This window comes from Sebastes fasciatus, chromosome 16 (assembly GCF_043250625.1).
Source record: "Sebastes fasciatus isolate fSebFas1 chromosome 16, fSebFas1.pri, whole genome shotgun sequence".
Taxonomy (NCBI): domain Eukaryota; kingdom Metazoa; phylum Chordata; class Actinopteri; order Perciformes; family Sebastidae; genus Sebastes; species Sebastes fasciatus.
The window spans coordinates 13,676,985-13,701,109 of record NC_133810.1 but is presented as its reverse complement, the minus strand read 5'-3'; the positions used below and the strand labels follow the sequence as shown (position 1 = coordinate 13,701,109).

The following is a 24,125-nucleotide window of genomic DNA, read 5'->3' as shown; positions in this document are numbered from 1 at the left end:
AAAACGTCATTACAAATCATGACAAATGTCTCTACAAAACACGTGACAAATGTCACGTAACTTCCAAACAAAACATCGCTCTTGAACGCCGCTCTCCTAGTTGAAAGTCCTGTATTCGTTGGACCCAACTCCCTTCCCCTCGCCATTAGTGGTCTTTCTCCCCTTTAATTCTAAGTCGTTATATTGCAGTAGGTACAGAATACTTTTGCCTTGCACATTATCGTGTCATTCACACGCCTTTCCATGCGACCAGGCAACTTTAGTTTTAAACCGTTTTAAACATGTGACTAACGTTGTAAATGGAAACATAACAAAACAAAAACGCAACAAAACTACTTATTTAGGTTTAGGCAACAAAACTACTGGGTTAGGCTTAGTGTCCGCTCAGCAATATACTACGTTACCTGCTCTGCCCGTCACCCGTCACCCGTACTATGTCACTCGATGCGGCCGTCCGCAGACTTACAAAGGTATTTCTGATATGTAAAAGACAAACGTAATTTGCGACAAAATACGTTTCCTTCTAATCGTAATTGAGAATGCAATTTAGTTGTATGGGAACGTCATTTTTAGGAGACAGGGCTGGGCTGAACCTCCTCATACAAGACAAACACAAAGTCATATTTTCACATTGCTCCTACAGGCATCCACCATCCAACATCCATGGGACAAATACATGTACAGTCTCTCTCTCTCTCTCACACACCACACTGACTGCTGGTGGGCAGCAGTAATAAAGTCTCAGGGTTCAATCGACAACTAGGCTGCACCATGATGAATTACCCTGGAATGCACACACACTGGAACAAACATGCAAGAGGAACATTGTTCTAAACAGAGAGCATCAACAGTGCGACGCAGCAAAAAGAGTCACTTGTCCAACTTGAGTGTTCAGGGAAAGTCTCAATCGAAACCTGGATAAAAATCTGATTTTATAATCTTTCCAGTTCTCGTGCTCCCTATGAACATGCTCTTAATCTCGTCATTATGTATTCTGCATCCAGCTACACTGGTTGCATTTCCAGCAGCTTGCTGGTTCTCATTGTAGTTTTGCCTGGAAATATCTTGTGTGACATCATGTTGCTTATAATAAACTTGACCGGTTATCCAAACATACAGTGCCAATATTGTTTTTTTCATAATGTTAAAGTGCTTTATGGTGAACTGGGGTCAGATGTGATATCAGTATTTGGTTCTTGAAGTATTTATGGACCCATTTAGTGCACGTAATTTGCTCATTTGTTTTATTTCTCCTGACAAGCACAGCCACAAAATAATATGTGTTGGCTGAAGCAAGATTTTTCATTTTTTCCCCTTATATTTGCCACTAATAAAATGTTAGTGTAAAGGTTAACTCTTCTGCGCAGGTTTGGCGTAATGAATGCATATGTGCCATCTGTATAAGAACAATAATAAAAGAATAAACCAAGAAAAATAGCTAGCTTATATAGCAACCACTTCTTCTTCCACACTCCCAGCATGCTTCATGGGAACTGAATGACCAGAATGCAGGTATATTAGATTGCTTGGTTCAAATTATCCGTTGTATAAATAAATCTAACAACACAAGTCAGAGGAAAAGGTGGAAGCATTACATATTCTGTGTTAACAAGGTGTGTGTCATGCTCTCCAAATCTCTCACAAATCGAGTGTGTTTGTGTGCACGTGTGTGTGTTGTTTATGCATGAAGAAATGAGTCGATCCTTCTTCTGCTCTGACTCAGCCTTTACTAGAAGGACCTAACGTCACTTTGGGCTGCTAACATCATTTCCCGAGCTGATTTTTCTGCAGCACTCGATGTAAGTCGCTCTAAATATAACAGGCCTGGTCATGGGTAAAAGCTTTTAAAAGAGCAACATTTTCTCACACTTCATTCCTCCACTCCATTCCTGACTCCTACAGCCTTTTGCACAATTTATGCTGTAGTAATGTTAAAGCTTAACACATTTTCATCCTCTCCGATGCCTACGGCTGTCCCGAATACCAGTTTTTGGGCTCTGAAGCTTTAATGGGGGGACTCAACCTGCTGAGCGTGCGGGACCACCGTGACCGGAGGAGCGCTTTAATCTCTAGGTTAGTAGGCGGCACAGACTGGTGTCATTAAAGCAGGCAGCACAATTCTTCTGTCACACACTCAGAGGCTTCCCCCACACGTTTTTTTTTTCGAAACAAAAGTGTGTCATTATGAGTCCACGAGTGCTGGTTTTACACCTCTTTGTCCGCACTCAGCATCTATCCCTCTGTGTGCGAGTGTAGCCTACGTCAAAATCACGTTGCGGGCCTAAACGGCGGTGTTTTGAGCCTGCTGTCAACGCACATATCCGGCAGTGCCGGCTGCAAGCCCCTGTGCATCCCATGCGAGCTTCCTCTCAGCCCAACATATGCAACGGCGACGAGGACTCTGGCTTGGCTCGTCTCCACGGCAGGACTCAGCCAGACATTTCTCCGTTCTCGGCTGAGACGGGAAGGATAGCGCTGCAACACGTGCCTTTCGGTTTAATTAAAGGCATTCATTTATAAGGATTCTGGTATTGTACGGTATTGTTTTTATTTTTATTGAATAAAAATCATTTTCCAAAAGGTTTGGTGTGTTTTATGAATGTATGCAGTAAACATACTATAGCCCCTAGCCTTAAATGTTCTAAAACTCATTATATTTATCCGGTTTCCAGGTTTTAATACCAGCATTTATTATAAGGCTTTGTTAAATACTTGATTCTGATTGGTCAATCACGGCGTTCTACGGTCTGTTATTTCTTTATAGCAGACCGTTGCTATGTATAACAAACCGTTGCTATGGGCGCAGTTCTGAATTCGAACTCTGGAGGACCATTCTTGTGTCAAATTATTGATTTCTTAAGTAAGTAGCCGTGTAATAAGCGGGATAATGTACAGTTAGCGGGTCATTATTGTGAAATAAATCTCTTCAGGGTGATGCAAGACCCCTCCGCTTTGCATCGGGGTGCCACATCACCCTGTCGGGGTTTATTTCACAATGACCGACTCACTGTACATTATCCCTTACTTTAGACAACAGTGAGGCTGAAAAACCCTACGATGTACAGTACAGTATACTGTAAACAAGTGAAAGTAATTAATACTCCTGATTATGAATCCACCGACTTCACAACATTTGAGGTGTGAAGTTTGTGTGTGATGTATTAAACACGTTCCCACAGTGATAACGCGCGTTACATTGCAAACACATGAGCAGGAGCCAGGGCGTCGACACGGCGGTGATGACATCGCGTCATAGCCACATCATCACATCATGACCAGCGCCCATTCTTTAATGATGTCACAGCAAAGACAGCCAGTTCTGGATCAGCTCCAGTGGGGACGGGGAGCCAATCAAAAGCAGCTGTTTAAAAGGTCATGACCCCACCCAGCCCACCCTGCCAACCCAGACAGGCGAGCTCTAAGTGGAATCAAGTTAACTCAGTATGCTCACACACACACAAACACACACATATGCACTTTGAAAAGTCACCCTGCATGTACAGATCAAGATGACAGCGCTCGGTATCAAAGCGGCGCTCATCGTTTGGTGCTAATTGTTTACATCTGCTGATCCTTTAAAACACTCCGCTTGATCTCCAGCTGATAAACAAATAATCAGATATGACTCTCTGATCTGGAGAAGATTCAAAAGCTCACCCTGTAAACGGGTTTAAGCAGCTCACACACACACAGAGTTCATGAAGAGGTAAAATCACAACCCACAGGAGATTTGAAAACACATATTCTGCTTAGAAATATAAAAATAACACACACACAAAACAAACAAATAAAACATAAACACAAAATGATTTTTGTTCTTAGTGTTTTAACGTGTGTGCATCTCTGTGTGCTTGTTCTTTGACAGCAGAGCAACTCGGTGTAGCAACTGAGAAGTTGTTAGTTTGATCTCTGTAAGAGCTACTGTATCTGTGTTTCTCAAGTGCCCCTAAGCAAGAGATGGAGCCTCGCTCAGTTCTACAGTCACTGTCCAGTTAAGGCATCAGAAAAATGTGCAAGAGGTGAATGTTTCCTCGGTACCTTTGGCAGCCTCTCGGGGTCCCCAGGGTGCCGAGGGATGACCTTCTGAAGCCTCTGGAAACCGTAGTCAATGGTTGGCTCATTCAGTGCTGCAGAAGACAAAGAGAAACAGAAAGGGGGATGAGTAAAAAAATTAGCATTCCTTTGGAGTATATATATAAGTGTATATATATATATACACACAGGTCTTGTTTTTTAAGTACTGTTTTTTCCATATACATAACGTCTGTATGCTATTATTTTTTTATGTAACAATTTGAGTATCTTCTGTTTACAATAGAAAAACACAAATAAAAAGAGTTTTTAAAAATAATAAATGCTTCAATTTGTTCACCAGCTAATGTAGTCGGCCTAGCGTTTGGTGCTGGACAGGTAGCCTATCTAGAAGTTTTTGTCCTGAATACAGCTGCCTGCTGTTTCTGGAAACAACGCAGTGAACATGGAACATGATAGCAGATTATGGATGTTAAAATGTTACACGGTGCACCTTTAATGCTGTTGGTGTTCAACCTGAGCCTGCATACATGATAAACAGACACAGAATCACAACATCTGTGCCGATCAGCGGGGGGGGGATCTGAGCGCTGAGGAGAGAGGATGACGTCCCATTTTGTGACATTTTGTTCCCAACTCCCACGCTGGTATCAAGTAGGTTTTTTTCTTGTAAGACTGGGTTGGAAAATAATGAACCTGCTCAGCATGATCTCTGAAAGGCGACAGAAGCCTGGAGGTTAGAGAGGCAGGCGTGTGACTGAGAGGTCGGCAGTTCAAAATCTGGCTGGGAAACTGTAACTGGGGAAGCTGCTCAGTGGAGGACTGGTTGTTCTGGGAGGCTGCTGGTGTGAAAATGTGTGACTTTTGTTTTTGTCTGCTGATGAGCATTTAAACGCTTCCCCTTGCATGTTGGTGATTTGAACCATCAGCCGAGAAGTCACCCGAGTTGAGCTTCATTTTGTTAGTCGAATCTGTGCTCTTTTTAAAAAAGTTGTTGTTGTACAAAGAGCAACACAGAATAATAGCATGGCAGGAGAGGCACTCTGTGGTGTGCTAGGATTTCATAATTAAACTGTATGGAAATCTGACGTCTATAACGTGAGTCTCAGGGTTGGAAATTAACTTTTTTGTCCACCTGCCACTTTGGCTGGTGGACTCCAAAATCTACCAGCCACTCAATAGATTACCATTGTTTTTTTGGCTGGTGAGTGAAGCAAATCTAGCAGCCACTTGCATATTTTACCAGCATTTGGCTGGTGGCTGGTACTAATTTCCAACCCTGGGTGAGTCTTGTAGGTTAAAATTACCCTGTGATTTGACATGTAGGTGTTTTGAAGAAAATAATTCCGAACACAGAAAAGTTGAATATTTGGTCTAAACTTCTCACGATAACAGACAATCAGAAATCTCTATCTCTACCTACCGAATGTCTGAGGTAATAAATCAAGTGAGGAGTAGGGTCATTTTCTCATAGACTTCTAAACAATCAGACTTATTTTTGCAACCAGAGGAGTCGCCCCCTGCTGGCTATTAGAAAGAATGCAAGTTTAAGGCACATAAGCATCGGCTTCACAACATGCAACATGCAAATGTTCAGATGGATAGACCTAACTAATGGTGTCAAAAAGCATCTGTATGATAATAACACTGCAAGTATAATTTAAAGGGTCTTAGAGAAAGCTTAGTGTTCGCCTTAATGTTGCAATTACGTTCTTCTGCAGTCGTTATCCAATCAATATGTCAATCAAGTCGGGCTCTGAAAGCTCTGTCAGCAAGACTGATGGTTTTGTGTGCGTTTATTTATCTGTACTGAACATGTGTCTTCACCCTATGCTAAAGTTACTGCATGTGTGTGTGTGTGTATGACAGATGGAGGGAGGAATAATAGAAGAAGAAAGAGGTAGAAAAGCTGCGCTGGATGAAGACATGTAGGTGTGGGGTGTGTGTGTGTGTGCGTGCGTGCATGCGTGCGTGTGTGTGTGTGTGTGTGTGTGATGTCCAAGTGTGCAGCTGGAGTGATATTTGGTACTTTCCACATCCAGAACTGATAAATTACTTGCAGCTGAATGTCTTATGTGTTGTTTTCTCGTTTCTTTTAGCATATGTGTGTGTGTGTGTGCATGTGTTTTATATGTATGTCTGTTTTATTAACACATCACACCCAAGTTTCTGGTTTCTGTTATGTCCTAAACCACTCAATTTGTTAGCAACATAACTTCATAAATTGTGAGCTGTAAAAAAAATACCAGATGTTAAACTGTCATGAATAGTTCTCCCACACAGAGCTCTGGACAAATTATGATTTTATGATTTATATATGATAACTACATCAACATGATTGGTGTGGAGGAGTTAGGTCGAGGAGAACGGAGGGGAAAGTAAAGCAGGGGATAGATGGAAGAGACTAAAAGAATACATTTAAGGTGAGAGAGGAGGTGAGGGAATAAGGAAAGGAGAGGAGAGGAGAGCAGTTGTTAAACCATCCAAAAAAAGGAAGAAAAAAAAAACTCAGTTGAGAAAAACAAAAGCACAAAAACAGCTGCCTAACAGTCGGTGGGATATCAACTGTCAGAATTAACTGCCAGTGTCAGATCCACACACTCGGCACATCTCTGGAGACGTTTAACTGATGCCAGCACTAATATAACACACATACACACACATACAAAGACACATAATGTACATAACAGGATGACCTAAAGTAGTTTTGATGCCTCAGGCCTTAAGTGTCTCCAACCGACTCTTTATTAATAGAACAATATGCTCCTTAAATCCCTGGATGGTGTGTGAATGTTTGTATGTGTTTATGTGTGTGTGGAGGCTAATGTCAGTGTGTGTGTGTGTGTGTACTTTGAAGAACAAAAGGTCAGGTTTCTCCAACGATTTCTCTGGTGGTTTCTTTCTGCACAGAAACAGAAATAGTATCAGTGCAGCCAAAGCCGTCCAATTGATTGCACATCAGCTGTAAAAGGCATCAGTAATACCAGCCAGCCGTAATGCATCCATCGCAGAAACACTGGTCACACTGACACCCGCAAACACCAAAATACACTTATCTCCAGTCTTACAGATGGGTTTCCCAGTGACGCCGTTTTGAGATGTGCGACGCCTGCTGAGAAACTCCCTAAAAAAGATATCAACTACTCCAACATCCATCCTGAACGATGATGACAATCAGTTTAAGTTAGGAGTGTTTTCCAACAGCAAATCTATGAATGCTCCTTCATTTTTACACATTTTACAAATCAACTTGTGTATAATTTGCGTGTAATTCACATAATCGTGAGCCAGGAAGTATGAAGAGGTCGGGGTGGATTAGTGGGTCAACGTAGATTTATTTGTCACGTAACTTCCGGAATTATTTTTAACCAAACCGTGATCTTTTCTTAAACTTAACTAAGTAGTTTTGTTGCCTAAACCTAACCAAGTCGATCTTTTCCTAAACCTAACTAAGTAGCTTTCTTGCCTAAACCTAACCAAGTTGTTTCCTGTGAAGACGGAAGTTTATTTGAAAAAGACTGTATGCATGTAACGAGCGGAGCTTGACACGTGCTGCTGGACATTTGGAGAAAAAAAAAAAAAAAAGGAGGAATAAGTTCTTTGTAAGATATCATACAAACCGTTGTATGAGAATACGTTGCATTCTGCCCCCCTGCTGCCCAGGAAAGCCTTTCTGCATGAATCCCTCCTGCTCTCCTCCACCTCCCCATCCCCCCCTCTTTTCTGCTCCGTCTCCTTCCCCCTCCTACTTAACTACACCTTCTGCCACTTTCATCCATCCATCCATCCATCCACTCCTCCATCACTCCCCCTCCAGCCTCACTCTTCCTCAGAGTCCAGAGCTGCCCGCAGATCAATACTCATAGAAGTTTCATGAGGACAGACCCTCCACTCCTGTTTCACAATAAAATGTGAACAGAAGAAAAGAAGAGGGGGGAAGAGAGAAAAAGCATGCTGCATGTCTAGGCTTTCTTATGCTTTTATTATACTGTACATTGGTGATGTTTTGCTAGTTGTGTTTTGGCAGTGTTTAAACAGAAGAGAGCAAAGGTGGGAAAGGAGAAAAACAAGGATGATGCTGGGTGGATGAAAGGACAGACGGGGCTGATGTAAAAGGAGAAGAAGAAGAAGACGAAGAAGAGGAGGAGAGGAGGTGTGGTGGGATCGATTCTCTGGCCAGCCAGCAGTTCAATACCACTGAATTATTGCTTCATTCTTCCCCTTATGAGATGAGATCTCTTTCTCTCTGGCTCCACTCCTCTCAGCGACTTTCTGTGTTTGTATGTGTGTGTATATGTACATGTGTGTGTATCTGCATGCGTGTATCAGTATCGGTGTGATCCACTTATAAGCCGATCAATACTTTACAATCTGGTTTTAAAAAGTCCACCTTTCTGTCTCTCTTTTTATATGCGTCTCTCTTTCGTTTTACTGTCTCTCTCTCTCCCTCTATACTTCAATCTCTTTTATTTCTCTCTTTCCGTGTCTGCAAAATGAAAGTTGAATTGCTCGTAAAAAAGAGAGAAAAGTCTAAAATTGTGACGCCTTTTCAGCTTTCACTGAAAGTTTCTTCTCCACGGCTGAGATATGGATTTTTCTTATGCAGCTGCATTGACGATAAATCAGCTCTACATATGTGAGTGTGTGTGTGTGCGCTCATGTGTAACGTCTGTGTGTGTGAGAGCATTTATTGATTGTCACTTTGTACCATTGTATTTTTATAGGAGTGTGTGATGTCGAGAATGTTAATTTTTCCCACCAGGCCGATGAAGCAGCCATACGGCACTATGTGTGTGTGTGTATGTGTGTGTGTGTGTGTGTGTGTGGTAGACCATCTGTTTACCAGACTACTCACCATCTTTCCCTCATATCTCTCTGATTTACAATTACTTTCAACTCCTGCCCCTGTTTGAAAGTGCGTGTGGTAAGTTGTGTAAGACACGACCCCTATGCAAGGGCGGCTTTGTGTGTGTTTACGTTGCCGCGTACTTGCGTGCACGCGCTCGCGAGCGTGGTTAATTGCTCGCTCCTTACACCCAGAGGCAACCACAGCTAAGCAGCGCTGAAAAACCTCAACAGCCAATCAGCCTCCACCGCCGTGACCTCTCACCAGAGACTTCCAGAAAGAAGTCGACCTTGAGGCGGGGTCAGGCAACCGCAGTAACGGATCGCGTTTCCTGGGTCACATGTTGAAGCGATCAGCCAATGGCGAGGTCACGCGGGGTCATCTCCGCCCAATAGGAGACGCAGTTAGACACCAGACGGACCAATTACCGGCCGGCTAGCCTCAGGGTCGGACCAAAGATGTTTTGACTGAAGAACATTGAAGGAGGCACACAGGCCGAGTACCTTAGTCTGTACAAAGAAACTACCGACCAGGAACATTTAAAAAGCATTTAGGGGGATCTATTGGCAGAAATGGAATATAATATTAATAAATGTGTTTTCTTTAGTGTATAATCACCTGATAATAAGAATTGTTGTGTTTTTGTTACCTTAGAATTAGCCGTTTATATCTACATATGGAGCCGTTCCCCTCTTCACAGAGTCTGCCATGTTACAAACCAAACTCTGTTAACTTTTTCGGGCCGGAGTCGATAACGTTACTCGCTCCCATCGCCGCCGCTCTCTTTCTCTTGCTTCACCACTCACTTCCCATTCGCACACACACACACACACACACACACACACACACACACACACACACACACACACACACACACACACACACACACACACACACACACACACACACACACACACACACACACACACACTAAGCACACACACACTAAGCACTCTACTCTTACAACAACTGGCTCCAGAGAGCCACCGTAGCAATCCTACACGCTTGGCACAGGGGAGAAGTTGTAATCTGCAACCTCACCATTAGACACTGCCAGATCCTACACACTGTTCCTTTAAGCGACATGCAGCACAACTCACACTGCCCTTAAGAACATCACTTGACATGTCTCAGTCTTCCGAACTTCATCAAGACATTTAAAACAAAAACAATCTGGTTTCTTTCTCTCATTTCTTGTGTTGACAGTTTTTTTCCACAGCATTTTCCATTGTTGAATGAGTTCCTATAGGTGGAGCTATTTTCTTTGTCTAGTCAGCCAAACTGCTTGACCTCTTCTTCCCTGCTTTTCTTTTTTTTCTTGTTATTGTTTCATTTTATTTAGAGCTGTCAATTGATTAAAATAGATGGGTACCCATAGAACCCAATTTTCAATCACATATCTTGATACCAATGGATTCATTAGGTTCTCTAGTTTCATATGATGCCCGTATCTCCACTCTAGCTTTAAAACTCAGCCTGCTACAGCCTAAAAATCGCAAAATGAATGCGTTATTATAACGTTAACTTTGACAGGCCTAATTTTATTGTATTTTTCTAATACCATTCTATACATGATGTGACTTGAAGCAAATTGAATTAATTTTAATAAAACATAGTACGTGATTTCAACTTGCTCTGCCTTTATTGAGAACAAAGCTTGAAACACAAAACTCATCACTTTCTTTAGCATTTTCCAGGAGATATTAAAGCTTTCATGAACTTGACGCCAACATTAAAAGTGACAATTTATTCATGGCGAGTTTGTTTCATCTCTATTGATCAGGTTTAAATCCTCATCGTTATCTCTGGGTCATTAAACGTCTCCAAAGATTATTTATACAGCGGCCGTGTTTCTTTTCTGTCTTTCCTCTCTGGGAATGACGTCACCATTACGGTGTGATGGAGCCATGTTGAGCGGATCAATACCAGACATCACATCACCTCCATCCATTTCCACATGTATGTGCGAATTAAATGAGCAAACACACACACGCTTTCTTCCTCACTTCTCTCCTTTTCCTCGTCGGCTGAGTTTAGCAGTAAAACGCTCATTCACAGTCAGCAGTCCGATTAGAAATCACACACTCTTTTTCCAAAATTGTGTGTGTATGTGTGTGTGTGTCTGTGTGTATGTGTGTGTGTTAGTAAACTGGGTGTTCTGGGTGATTTCACTAATAGTTTCAGTATGGAGAGCTATAAAGAGCAGACTGTTTAATTGTAGCTGGTTTTAACGAGCCTCTGATTATGGCAGCATTCTGACGAGTGTGGGTCGTTAATGTTGACTAATCTACAGTCATTAGTTCAACACTGTCTGGCCCGAGAGTGAACTGCAACTCATAGACGCTATTCACATACACACACACACATGCAGACACAGACGCAAACAGGCAAGTACTTATATATGCAAACACACATTTATAAAAATAAAAAATTAAAAGAAACCTCTAGAAAACAGAAGAAAAATCACAACAATACATTTAAATCAAGAGCCTGTACATGAGTGTTTGTACGTGTGTGTGGTTGACCTACCTGTGTATATGAACCGTCCTGGTGTGCCTTTGCAGAACTGTTTGGACTTGTAAGACAGAGTGACCTCAACGACCCCGGGGATGTGTCTGGGAGGCGTCTGCACCCGGATGGCGTGCGGCGTGATCAACTAGAGAAGGAAGGAAAGGGCGGACCAAGAGTCAGTATACACAAAAACACATCACCTGATCGGGACCAAGTGATGCAGCTCTCTGCGTCAGTTGTTACAACATCACTACAATCACTGGCGTAACTTTTAGAGTTTCTTTGCCAACAGACGTCTTGATTAGGTGTAGCCGGGTTCTATTGTTTACACCATGCATTAAAACACGTTTTTTTTGTTCTTTTAAATCTGACCCTGGATCCATTACTGTGTGTGATTTTGTACGAGCTTTCTGGTTGGAGCTCCACTCTAAAGTTTATTTTAGTTAGTGGGTTGGAGATGTTTTGCATTTGCACTTGTTAATGTGGTGAAAGGCTTCTCAAACCGAGCTGTATTTACATTTGCATTTGATGCATGTTTGCATCCGAAGTTGATGTGTGCAGCAAACAGTTTCCTTTTTCCCGTCCTAGCTTCCATCTAAGGGGAGGAGATACTCCTTTAATCCTATACTGTATTAATCGAAATCCTATAAATAGACATATCATTTTTTGACTTATAATTTGGTTTGGTTTTGAATGCGTCACTGACAATACAACATTGACTAAGTTTACATGCACAAAATAGTCCAGTTCTTTTCTGTTAATTTTGCCAATTAACAGGAATTTTGCCATTAATAATAAACATAATAATAATAAAATAAATAACAATTCCCTAAATTTGTATCTATGTATTTATTTGTTACATTTTGTTTTACAAAGTTAAGAAAACAATGTTGAAGTCAAGCCTGATGCTGCCTCACACATAGAAGAATGATCCCAGTCACTTCCACACAGTGAGGCGTACAACTTATGAATTAAACACTGGTATCGGATCGGTACACGGTATCAGCCGATACCCAAAGCCCAGGTATCACTATCGGTATCGGGACTGAAAAAGTCGGATAAGTGCATCGCTCAAAATGAATCATTGTATTGAGCTGTTTGTGACAAACACAAACTTTTTAGCATCACATTTCTATTTTTCAGAAATAGTTTTTATTATTTGGCCCAGGTTTAAAAAATCTGCGGGTAGGAGGAAGAGCTGCAGACAAACACAACTTGGCAAACATGCCATCACTTTCCACCGATAAAACATTTCCAAACTGTGTTTTCTCGCTTCGGAATCAATAATCAGGTTGAGTGCAAATGAAACATTTGGTTGGCCAAAATCCATTAGTAGCCAGTCTGAGGAACGCCAAGAGAGCTGAGTCAGTTTGAACTGAACTGAGACTCTGTACACATGTTAGTGTGTGTAAGTGTGGCTCTCAACACTGTAAACAAACCCCTCAGCTCTTAACACACACACACAGACACACACACACACACATCCAAGTATGCCAGCATGTACACACACACATACACTGGGTGTTGTTGTTGGAAAGGAGCCATGGTCGCTCGGCGCACACGGTGAGTGGAGTCAGAAGACAAATAAACATTCTGTAGAGGAGTTGCGCTGGGGAAAAGTACGACAGTGAGCTCTGTATGTGTATGTGTGTGTGTATGTGTGTGTGTTTTTGTGAGCATTAAGCCGATGGCTATCAAAATCTGCTGATCTGATCAGTATTCCATAGAGAAGGAGACAGAGGGAGTGTGGGTGAGGAAGGTAGAGATGGGCGGCGGTCGCTTGTTGGTGGGGGGACTCATTAGAGAAGCAAACCTCACTTAGACAAACATTCACACGCAAACATTCACATGATCACACGCAGTTAAGAGCCCGACCGTGAGGAAAAGTATGTTTTCATATTGAATTACTTCCAACGGTCCGAGGGCAAAAGCACACAGTCGAGGGGTTGAAACAACATCGAGGCAGGATGGCGATTGCAGGCAAACTGACCTCGCTCCAAACCAGCATGGTACCGAAGATGACTTGGAGACCGTCGAAGAAGTTGTCTCCTATGATGATGACCGTAGCGCCCCCCGTAGTCCACCCCTCGCTGGGACTGATGGCTTTAATGCAAGGAGCTGTTCCTGGAGCGACGAGAGGAGGAATTATAGTAGCCAAGAGAGAGAAGAGTAAAACAAACATTAAAAGATTGTTGGCATTTGAGAGTCAACATTCACCCTTGACATGTGAAATGTTACTCAACAAGTCGTGGTTGTAGAGAAAACATTTGTTTCATTTAAAGACCAATCAGTCACTGAACTGGGAGGGAAATCTGGCTTGAAGCCTTTTCATCCCTTTCGCATCTGCACCTCATATTTCTTCATGCTACACCCTTGGCTTTTGGCAGTGGCCCAGATGAGCACAGCACACTCATGCTCTGAATACACTGCAGATTCAAAGTCTTTCTATACTGGTCCTTCAGTAGTGAGGTTTCTCCTGGTAAACTGTTCTACTGAGTGGAATGACAGAATAAACAAAGCACATACAGTAAGTGCTGAGGTTTTAGATTAGTTTTTGGCTTCTTTTCTTTTAATTTTCAAACTCAATTCAATTCAATTTATTTTTATATAGCGTCAAATCATAACAGAAGTTATCTCGAGACGCTTTTCATATAGAGCAGGTCATAGACCATACTCTATAAACCATAATTTATTCAGTTTTTTAGGACTTTTTAGACACTTTAATGTGGAATTTAACATCTTCCAAAGATATAAACAAAACATTCATTTTGGACCAGCCACAATTTTTTAAATGATTAATTCACAATCATAATATTTCTTTTCAGGAAAAGCCATTCCTTTATTCAGCATCTTTCTAAAGGCTCTGTGGATGTACTATTTTAATAAAATGATTCGTCTACATAAAAATGTTATCAGTAAGACCTTTGACTCAAATTAAAAAACTGTAACTCTATTTTTTATGGACCATGAGATGCAGTTGAAAGCTTGTTCCCAAATGAAAAGAACAAACTAAACGTATTTGCAGGCCTTGTGAGACAGAGATGAGCCACAAAAGAAAAAAGATTTACGCAATTTATCGCTGTTAAAAAATGCTGTTTCAAAAATGTTTCATTATTATGTGAAGATGAGGAAAATGCATTCCTGTTTTCTCATTCTTTTAACTATTTTAAATGAAGTGTGATACCATCATTTTGAGAGTATCTGTACTGTTTATTTACTGTTTGTTTATCCCCAAAGCCAGACTGACATGAGATTATGGCAGTTCGTTTTTAAAACTAATGATATGACACGGATAAAAACACACACAGAAGGCTCATAATACCTCAGACAGAATGGATACAGTCAGCTTTATGTCACTTCGGTATTGTGTGAGTGTGTATAAGCTCATATCCGATCCCATATCGCAACAATAAAAGCTTGTCTGTCAAAATCCAACTCTCCCCAAAGTGTGTGTGTGTGTGTGTGATTATCGCCGTTCATCTGAATTACAACAACATCCTTCAGTCTGGGTTTGCTTATGAAAAAGAATCATAATGATATTAGACCTAGCAACACACACATATACACACAGAGCATCACACCATGCATTTTTGTGTGTGTGTGTGTGTGTGTGTGTGTGTGTGTAGTGGGTTGGATTAGCCAGATGGAGGGGCAGGAATCACCTGATAGGATTAAACCATCAACCATCTGGTGGCCATGCTGCTTACGCTCACACACATTCACACACACACACACACACACACCCACACACACACGCACACACACACACACACACACACACTCTTGTGTTACCGTGTTCTAGGTAAGACTGCGTTCCTTCCACGGGGTCGAGTCTGCGGGCCCGTCGGCCATGTTTGGAGTTGTTGTGGACGAACATGTTGTCGGAGACTGACAGGACATGTCCCTCAACGCTCACCGTAGTCGATACCACCACCTGGAGAGAAGCAGGGGACGGGATGGAGATGGGGGGGGACAGACGTGAGGAGTGGTGAGATAGAAGAGAAGAAGGGTTGGGTGAGATGGGAGGAAGAAGGGGAGGAAAAGAGTGGACAAAGAGGGAGAGGGCAAATGGAAAGAAGAGAAGAAAAGAGGAAAAAAAACGAGGAATTACAAAGTGTGGGGTCGGGAGATCATTGCAAGCCGGAGTTAAAAGCGTGAAACTGTGAAAAGCTCCTTAAATGTAACCCGTTATCACTGCTATTACCATCACACTCAACACACACTAAGTAAGTGTGTGTATATGTGTGGTGTCTATCCTCCTCTGTTCAATAGTTCCTGATGGGTCCAGCCCTTAATTATCTCCCAGGGAAACAGAGCTGTCTTCTCTGGTTCCACTACAATAGAGCTGCACAATTAGAGGCACAGATACTGTCACACACTCGCTACCGTACCACTCTCTCTCTCTCACACACACACATACTATCTCACCCACAGCACAGACGCAACAGACACACATACACATATCACACACACACACACACACGTGCAATGGTAATAAATCTATCAGTATCTCCTGGGCGTCCACTCAGACTCAAGTGGTGTCTTCCTGATTGTGTTGTGGCCGTGAAGATAAGGAAATAATAAAGACTGCACTGCCTTAAATCTTATTCACAACCCCACAACATCCTCTCTTTCTTTCCACCTCTCTCTTTCTTCCTTCCTTTCCTACATTGTGTGTATATTTATGTTCTGCCTCGTCAGGGTCAGGATCTCATGTTTCCTGTAAAGGCTCTGATAGTTTATTTACTTACACAGAAACACAAACACATTCCTGTGTTTATGTGTTACAATAACCATAATGTTATGTGTGTTATTATCTGTTATGGCCAAAGGGAAAGTAGAGAGAGACTGAGGGAAGAGAAGGACATGCAAATTATGGGTGGGAAAAAAAATCGATTCAACTACAGTATGTATTGCAATTTTGAAATTGATTTTTTTAATGGCAGAATCGATATATTTGCTTCATTTGAGTCTATGCGGAAATAAAAGGAAGTTGCTGCTTTTATTGTTGTAGTCTGAGTAACGTGACGTCATATCCGTTCCGATTGATTGATTGATTGATTGGATTATATTCGCCAGAAGTATAAAACATTACATGCCCCTTATAAATTAAAAAGAAAATACCACTAATATGTGAGGGAAATTTCTTTATTCTTTGATTTTTGGGTTGCTGGAATTTTTTTTTATAAATAATACCTGACAATGACTGATATATTTGACTTCAGGACATCTCAGACTACATACATTCTGAAAATCAAACATTTTTACCGTATTAATTTAGATATTTTCCAAAGTAAAAGTCCCAAGAAGTGTTTGATTCAACTTTTTCCCATGGTCTAGTGTTAAAAATGTTAACAAAAATAGCAATAATAGCAATTGGGGCGGCTGTGGCTCCGAGGGTAGAGCAGGTCGTCCACCAATCGAAAGGTCAGTGGTTTGATCCGCGGCTGCTCCGGGTCACATGTCGACGAGTCCTTGAGCAAGCTCCCGAAGGCATAGCCATCGGTGTGTGAATGAGTATTTAGATTAATTCCTGATGGGCAAAGTTGGCCCCTTGCATGGCAGCCTCTGCCAACAGTGTATGAATGTTTGTGTGAATCGGTGAATGCTGACATGTAGCGTAAAGCGCTTTGAGTGGTCGGAAGACTAGAAAAGCACTATATACTGTACCTGTAAAGGCAAGTCCATTTATCAATAAATCGCAATATCGAATCGCAATACTTAAAAATCGCAATGCATATCGAATCGGCACCCAAGTCGACACACACACACACACACACACACACACACACACACACACACATACACACTCACACGTTCCTGTGTTTATGTGTTACAATAACCATACAGTTATGTGTGTTATTACGTGTTATGTCCACAGGGAAAGTAGAGAGAGACTGAGGGAGAAAAGGACATGCAAACACACACAGAAAAAGGAAGCTTTAAATGAGGAGAGTAAAAACAGTGTGGTGGTTTCTACCTGGAACCTCCTCATGTCTCGTGGGTTTCCTGCATTTTTTAGACAGTTCTGGTTGCACTTGAGGAAAAACTTGAGGAAGAATCTGTAGAGACAGAGAGGACACGCAGGTTAACATTAGACCAGAGGGAAGACTAAACTCCACTGCTTTCCTCCAGGATATGTGAATTCAAGGTCAGTCTACAACATACAGCACAGTCAGAACCCCAAATGCAGATAGAGAAATTAATATTTCATACTGTTGGAAAGTCAAAATTCCTTGTGGATGTGTGGAACAGGTTTTTTTGTTCTTAAATCCACACGACTGCTTTGAAATGCCACATAAAGGTGTTGGATGAACATACAAGAAGGCAAATAAAGCAGCACACTCCAGCAAAACTGGTGACTGTGAGCCAGTTTAAGTTTGAGAAAATCCGAATTTTTATATCCAAAATTCAACATAAAATACTTCCTTACTGCTTTCACCTTTCCTCAGGTCTTTGTTCAACTAGACCATCATCCTCAGTGATTTCTAGCAATGTGGAGGCCCACTGCAACTTTATTTAGATTATGGCTTCAAAAAACTTCCTTATTAAGATTTTCAAAATAGTTCTTGTAGAGGTCTTCTCTGATCACTAACCCTGATGTTAAATCATAAAGAAAGGGCGGAACTATGTTGACATTGTGTGTTTGAAACGGGACCATATGTCATGAATCTATATTACAGAATAAATCAAACACACAGATGGCCATCAACAGCTAACAAACACATCCAGGTTGTGTTTTGGTGTGAGCCAGCTGGCCAGCCTCGCAGAAGCAACAAGGCACACTCGCACAATAACAAAGACACACAAACACACATTTGTGTTTGTTACATCTGTGTGTAACGCCACTAATTGCTTTAACTTGATACTTGACAACTCTCCCTGTAAGATACATTTTGAACAGATACAAAATGTGCGATTAATTTGCGATCACAATTAATCATGGACAATCATGCGATTAATCACGATTAAATATTTTAATCGATTGACAGCCCTACTTTCTATGATTGCTTGAATGTCCTATTGTTGAGTAGAATTAAACAGAAACAAACACATCTGAATGTACGAGGCATTTTGAAAAGCAAGCACGCATAGATAATGCACCACCTGTAAAGGATCATCAAAAAAAATCAGCATCTCTCTGTCGCAACAAAAATATAAGTAAGTTTCACAGAAATTGCAGCGCTATTATATTGTGTTTCATCACATTGTGACCACCGTCTGTATTTATCTGAACACAGTTAAACTCCACACTGAAATAATTTCAACTTTTGTTTCACCTCCATTCCCTTGTGGCAGAGCCTGGTGCTCTACTGTTCTAGAGATGACAGCCTTGTACTGGACCTCCAGAACAAAGCAGAGGTGTGCACTGGTGTGAGTGTGTGCGTGCAAACATGTACTCCACATGTGAGTGTGTGTGTGTGTGTGTGTGTGTGTGTGTGTGTGTGTGTGTGACGGTGCAGCACAGCCCAGTGGCAGGTCTGAGTGTAAAACTCTGCGTTAACGAGCTCAGGCTTCGTTAGAACACCGGCGCTGGGATTCTGCATGCCTAATTATCTTGACCCCTCACCCCTAGGTGACAGCCTATCACAGTGGAGGACAGCCACGGTGACCCCCGCTGACCTCCCACTGTCTAGTCCTTCTCACAACACTAGCATAGCGTTAACACGACCGCCTCAGCTGACCCACCGCTCTACATGTCTGTGTAAAGGAGGTGGTTTGGAGGCTCACACACGCCCCGGCTCATCTGCCTGAATTATAAGAAAAGACTACAGCAGTGGTGGAAGAAACGGGGAGATCTTTTATAAATACTCCAGGCCAGGAAAAAGTCCTGCATTTAAAAATCAAGCTTGAGTAACAATAAAATATACTGAAGAACAAATGTCAACGTAGGGCTGGGCAATATGACGATATATATCATCAAAACAATATAAAAATGTCCATCGTATATATTTTTCTATATTGTTTCTATCGCGATATAGGCTAGGCCTGTAATTATTTATTTACTTAAAACTGTTACGTTCATTTTGCACTCAAGTTCTGAAAATGAGAAAAATACTTTTCATTTGTCAAGTATTTAATTCACACAGGAGTATACAAAAATAGGCTTTACCAGGTGGTTATTTCATACAGACTTTTGATGTTTGAATTACCAGAAAACATGCTATATCGTGATATATATCGTTATTGAGACATGAAATGACCTAAATGGTGGAAGATTTTGGTCATATTGCCCAGCCCTATGTCAAAAATACTAAATCTGAAAAACAGTTTTCAGCTTTCAGTGTTACATTTAAAGTATTTTATTGATTTAGCTGGTTTAGGTGATGTTATACGTCAAAGTTACACTAAGTAAAATGTAATTTGCGTCTGAAATGTAATGGAATAGAAGTATAAAGTACCACAAAACGGAAACACAGATACACAGATCCAATACTCCCCTCATCAAGTATATTGGGTACTGGCAATGACAGGACCAATCCATATTAATTTACAGTTTCGTTGTCAATGTTGTTATACATTTTAAAGAAGTTATAACTATTTAAAGTTTCTTGGGTCACGGTGGGCAGCTGACTCAGTTTTTAGTGCCACACTGGTATCATATGCAACTAGAAAAACTTAACAAATTGGTATGGTTTGGTATCGGTACCATTGGTACCAACTATGTCATACTAGCTTGTCGCGAAGGAGGTTAAATAACGCTGCAAACTTAGGCTAAATTTTGGCGAGGTAAAACTGTCATGGCCATTTTCAAAGGGGTCCCCTGACCTCTGACCTCAAGATATGTGAATGAAAATGGGTTCTATGGGTACCCACGAGTCTCCTCTTTACAATCAGCCTTTTGCAGCTCACTACCGCCACAAACTGTTACTGCCGTCTGCAGAAACTTGTATCTTGCGCTTGTCGGAACACAAAATACAAACAATACAGCGGCCTGTTCATCTCTACGTCGTTACTAGTATTCCTTTAAGTGCAGTGCTTTGAGTAAATGTACTTCTTTACAACCTCTGCTCTGTGGTCACTGTAATCCTGTTTCTGCTAAGGTGAATAAGAAAGGATCTCATCTCTAATGCTGCACCACTGAGAAAGATGAGGATGTCTTAAAACATCACCTAAATCATCCCCACAATCTCTTCTGACCCATCAATTTAACAATATCAATTTCCCCCCTCATGGACCAAATAATTACCGTTTATCATTGGCTTATCTCCCTGGTGATCTTATGATATCGCTCGTTATTTTTATTTTTTTTTACATTTCCATATACCGACTCTGTCTATTTCCTGTGAGAGCGTTTTCTCTCATTGATTGCCAACAGAACATATTCTACATTTTAATGCAGTATGTGTGCGTTCCTCTTCCCCCTTCACTTGACCCCATCTGGCCTAATCAACTCCGCTACAAAAAGGCCCTGCAGCTACACACACGCGGGCACACACACACAGACACCTTGTGTGAATTGATTGGCTGGTCCAGTCGCTGGTCGTTAAGAGGCCTCCAATTAAACCGGGCAATTATAAGAGTCTGAATGACTGTGGGGGAGGGGAGCACTCTCCCCCACCCCCCCCCCTCACTCTCCTCTATCTCACTCCCTCTCTCCGAGGCCCGATCATGTTCAAGTGATAACAGCGCTGTTGACCTTTGCTACACTGTGAGTACCACACTCAGAGAGCTGACCCCACACACAAAGAGACACACACACACACACACACACACACACACACACACACACACACACACACACACACACACACACACACACACACACACACACACACACACACGCCATCTGGAGAGGGAGGTGTAAGAATGGTGGTAAGCGGAGGGTAAAAAATAAAGATGTAAAGAAACAATGTAGGGAGAAAGAAGGAAGACAAAAGGTACAAGATCTTTTTACACCCTTGTCAAGATTATTATTCTTGGCATTTTGCCATTTTTTAGATAGTGACAGTGTAGATACAAACATGGTAAGAGAGAGAGAAAAGGGTATGACATGCAACAAGGGTCCCTATCAGGAATTGACCACCAGACCACCAGGCGCCCCAATGCTTGTCAGCTTACATGTTGACTGCCGAGTCTATCGCAAGACAAGATTGTCAATATCGGATGATTTTTTGCAAAACATTGGATAATGTTCAATTCAAACATTTCAAATTCTCACTTTCTGCAATATCTGTGCATATCTGCATGGCAACTTCAGTATGGTTATGTTTAGGGAAAGGTTGTAGTTAAGGGAAAGGGAAACTACGGATAAACTAAGGCATGATTAAGGCCATGACATAGTCGGCCGCCAATTTCGGGCCATCTAGTCTGCTTGTGTTGGCGACGTTTTGTCCGATTCAGCATGTTGTATCAGCGGCGGAGCTCGTCGGAGAGTTAAATCACTCTGATTGGCTGTTCGATTTAAATGAATCAGTGCACGAGAAGAGAAACGAAAATGAGGAAAGCTAGCAAATGAGTGAAGTCAAGAGGGCAAACACATTTTTCATCTGCATCTCATCTGATCATTCCAATACACGGATATTTTCACGATGACATGGCCATCTGGAATGAAGCTAAGTGGTGAGTGAGAGTGGTGTGAAAATGGCCTGCAGACGCTGCCTTGTTTCATGTAGTTTCTCTTATTGAATGACGAACACAGACTACCGCCATCTGCTGGCATGGAGTTATTTCACGCAGGCGCAGCACGTACGTGGTAGTTGGATGTTGGCTGTACCCTTTGCGGCATGGCACACTGTATTATCACCCTTTAAAGTTGGCTAACTTGTTAGCAAACATTGCCTATACTTACAAATCCAGCAGACACAAAGCAACGTAAGCATTGATTTTGGGTGTCGTGTTTCTGGCCACCTGATGAATGTTAGTCCAGTATTCATTCTCCTACTATCTCTGGTTTAACCCCTGAGAAAAATACCTAGTTCTTTAGCTTCTAGTTGTTCAACCTCAACCTGCTAGTTGAACTTTGTTTTATCTGTCATTTGCTTCCAGCTACAGTGAAGCTGTGAAACCTGACTACCTGACTACTAAGTTTACCACAGTGTAAGGCTGTTTTTTTTTCCAGCTTATAATAAATGGTGATGTGGTCAACCATTGTGTTTTTAAGCGACTGTTATAATGTAATCAACCAGTCTAGGATGCTAGTCTTATTTAGCCTGTAACCCACAGTAATGTAGAAAACCCCTGGTTGGATGCTGTTTTTTTAGCCTGTTAGCCATGGTGTAGTGGTGAACAGCACAGTTACATCCATTATTCAGAGGCTGAGATGGCAATTATGGCTCAGAGCACAACTGACATTAATATTTAATATATAGGGCTAACACAGACCTGAAGAGAGAGAGAGACAGGAAGTGACAGAGCGAGGGGATGGAGAGGGCGTTGGGGATGTAGAGAAGAAGAGTGAAGAAGAGGAGGGGGATACAGAGAGTGGAACAACTGAAGAAGAGAATGAGGAAGAGGATTGTGGGAGCTTGTTTTGACCACCCTCCTGTCATTTAAACAGTTACAATGACAACAGGGCAAGGGTGACATCCGGGGGAATTCCAGCGTTCTGTGTGTGTGTGTGAAAAAGAGTGTGAGTGTCTAAGACTGAATGTCTATGTCCGTTTTATTCCCTAAAGACTCACTATTCTACTGAGCCAAGAATAACAATGCCGCCTTGGAAGAGAAAAAAACAAAAAAAATTCTCCAAACACACACACACACACACACACACATACACACACACAAACACACTGAGTGTTCTGGTGAGTTGTTGCTGACAGGTGGAGAAATTGCAGTCAGTTAGTGCAGACAAACTGAACAACAGATCAGTGCTTTTGCTGCTCCTGCCTCCTCTGTCTCTTCTCTGTCTCCCTGCTTCCCTTTAGATGTCTTATTTCACCTGCCTGCCAAGTTTCTTGGCAGAGCTTTCTGACAGAAGGATGATTTTCACTATCTTCCTCCATGTGCATGTGTGTGAAACAACTTGCTAATGCGTGTGTACCCAGCGTAACTGCCAGTAACTGATCAGTTACTGGTTGCACGCTTCACAAAACAACACCGGTCTGCACAAAAGGGGAAGAACAAAAACAACGTGGGATTCAAAACATACTTGAATATCATTTAAAATACTGTAAGTCAGTGTGGATAGGAGCTACGGCATGTGGTCATACTGTACCTCGATATCGCGACGATATTGTAGGGTTGACTATTGGTGCTTACACAAAATATTTACATAATGAGATTTTTGATAAATAATCATCAGTAATGTGGATATAATGACTTAGTGGGTAAAGGCAAATAATAGAACAGCTAGAACAGTCTGCTAAATTCAGAAGATTACATAATTTTACTGTAATGCAGCCTTTAAAACCAGGAAAAGACAACCATTATGCCATATTACGATATCAGAAATCTAAGAAAATATCTGGTCTCATATCACGATATCAATATAATATCCATATATTGCCCAGCCCTAATACTTAAGGCTGTGCAATTCGAATCGTATTTCAATTACGATTTTGCCGTTTATTTATTTCCAACAATTATGAAAACAAGATAATCATCAACGATTATTGTGGCGCATTCTTTTTTTGCAATGACGTTCTTGTTTTGTCTTGTGTTATAAATCCAGCGCACTCCTTTCCTTTACAGCGTTTCATCTCAATTAATATCTATACAACCAATGTGTTTATGATTACATTGTTTACTACAGCACAATGTTTAATTTTGCTCTCAAAGTGAACCAGATTGATGC

At 41.6% G+C, this 24,125-nt stretch overlaps 1 protein-coding gene across 4 annotated transcripts in view; it reads right to left on the bottom strand.

Annotated features, from left to right (window-relative positions):
• Positions 1 to 24,125, bottom strand: part of LOC141753357 (transcription factor COE1) — a 100,288-nt gene that overhangs the window by 14,909 nt on the left and 61,254 nt on the right. For all 4 annotated transcript variants that reach the window (XM_074611934.1, XM_074611932.1, XM_074611933.1 and 1 more), the window contains 5 exons: positions 17,370 to 17,451; positions 15,182 to 15,323; positions 13,380 to 13,513; positions 11,408 to 11,534; positions 4,039 to 4,127 (listed from right to left, as the gene is read on the bottom strand). In XM_074611934.1, the coding sequence (XP_074468035.1) occupies positions 4,039 to 4,127; positions 11,408 to 11,534; positions 13,380 to 13,513; positions 15,182 to 15,323; positions 17,370 to 17,451 (574 nt within the window). The remainder of the gene's footprint in view (positions 1 to 4,038; positions 4,128 to 11,407; positions 11,535 to 13,379; positions 13,514 to 15,181; positions 15,324 to 17,369; positions 17,452 to 24,125) is intronic.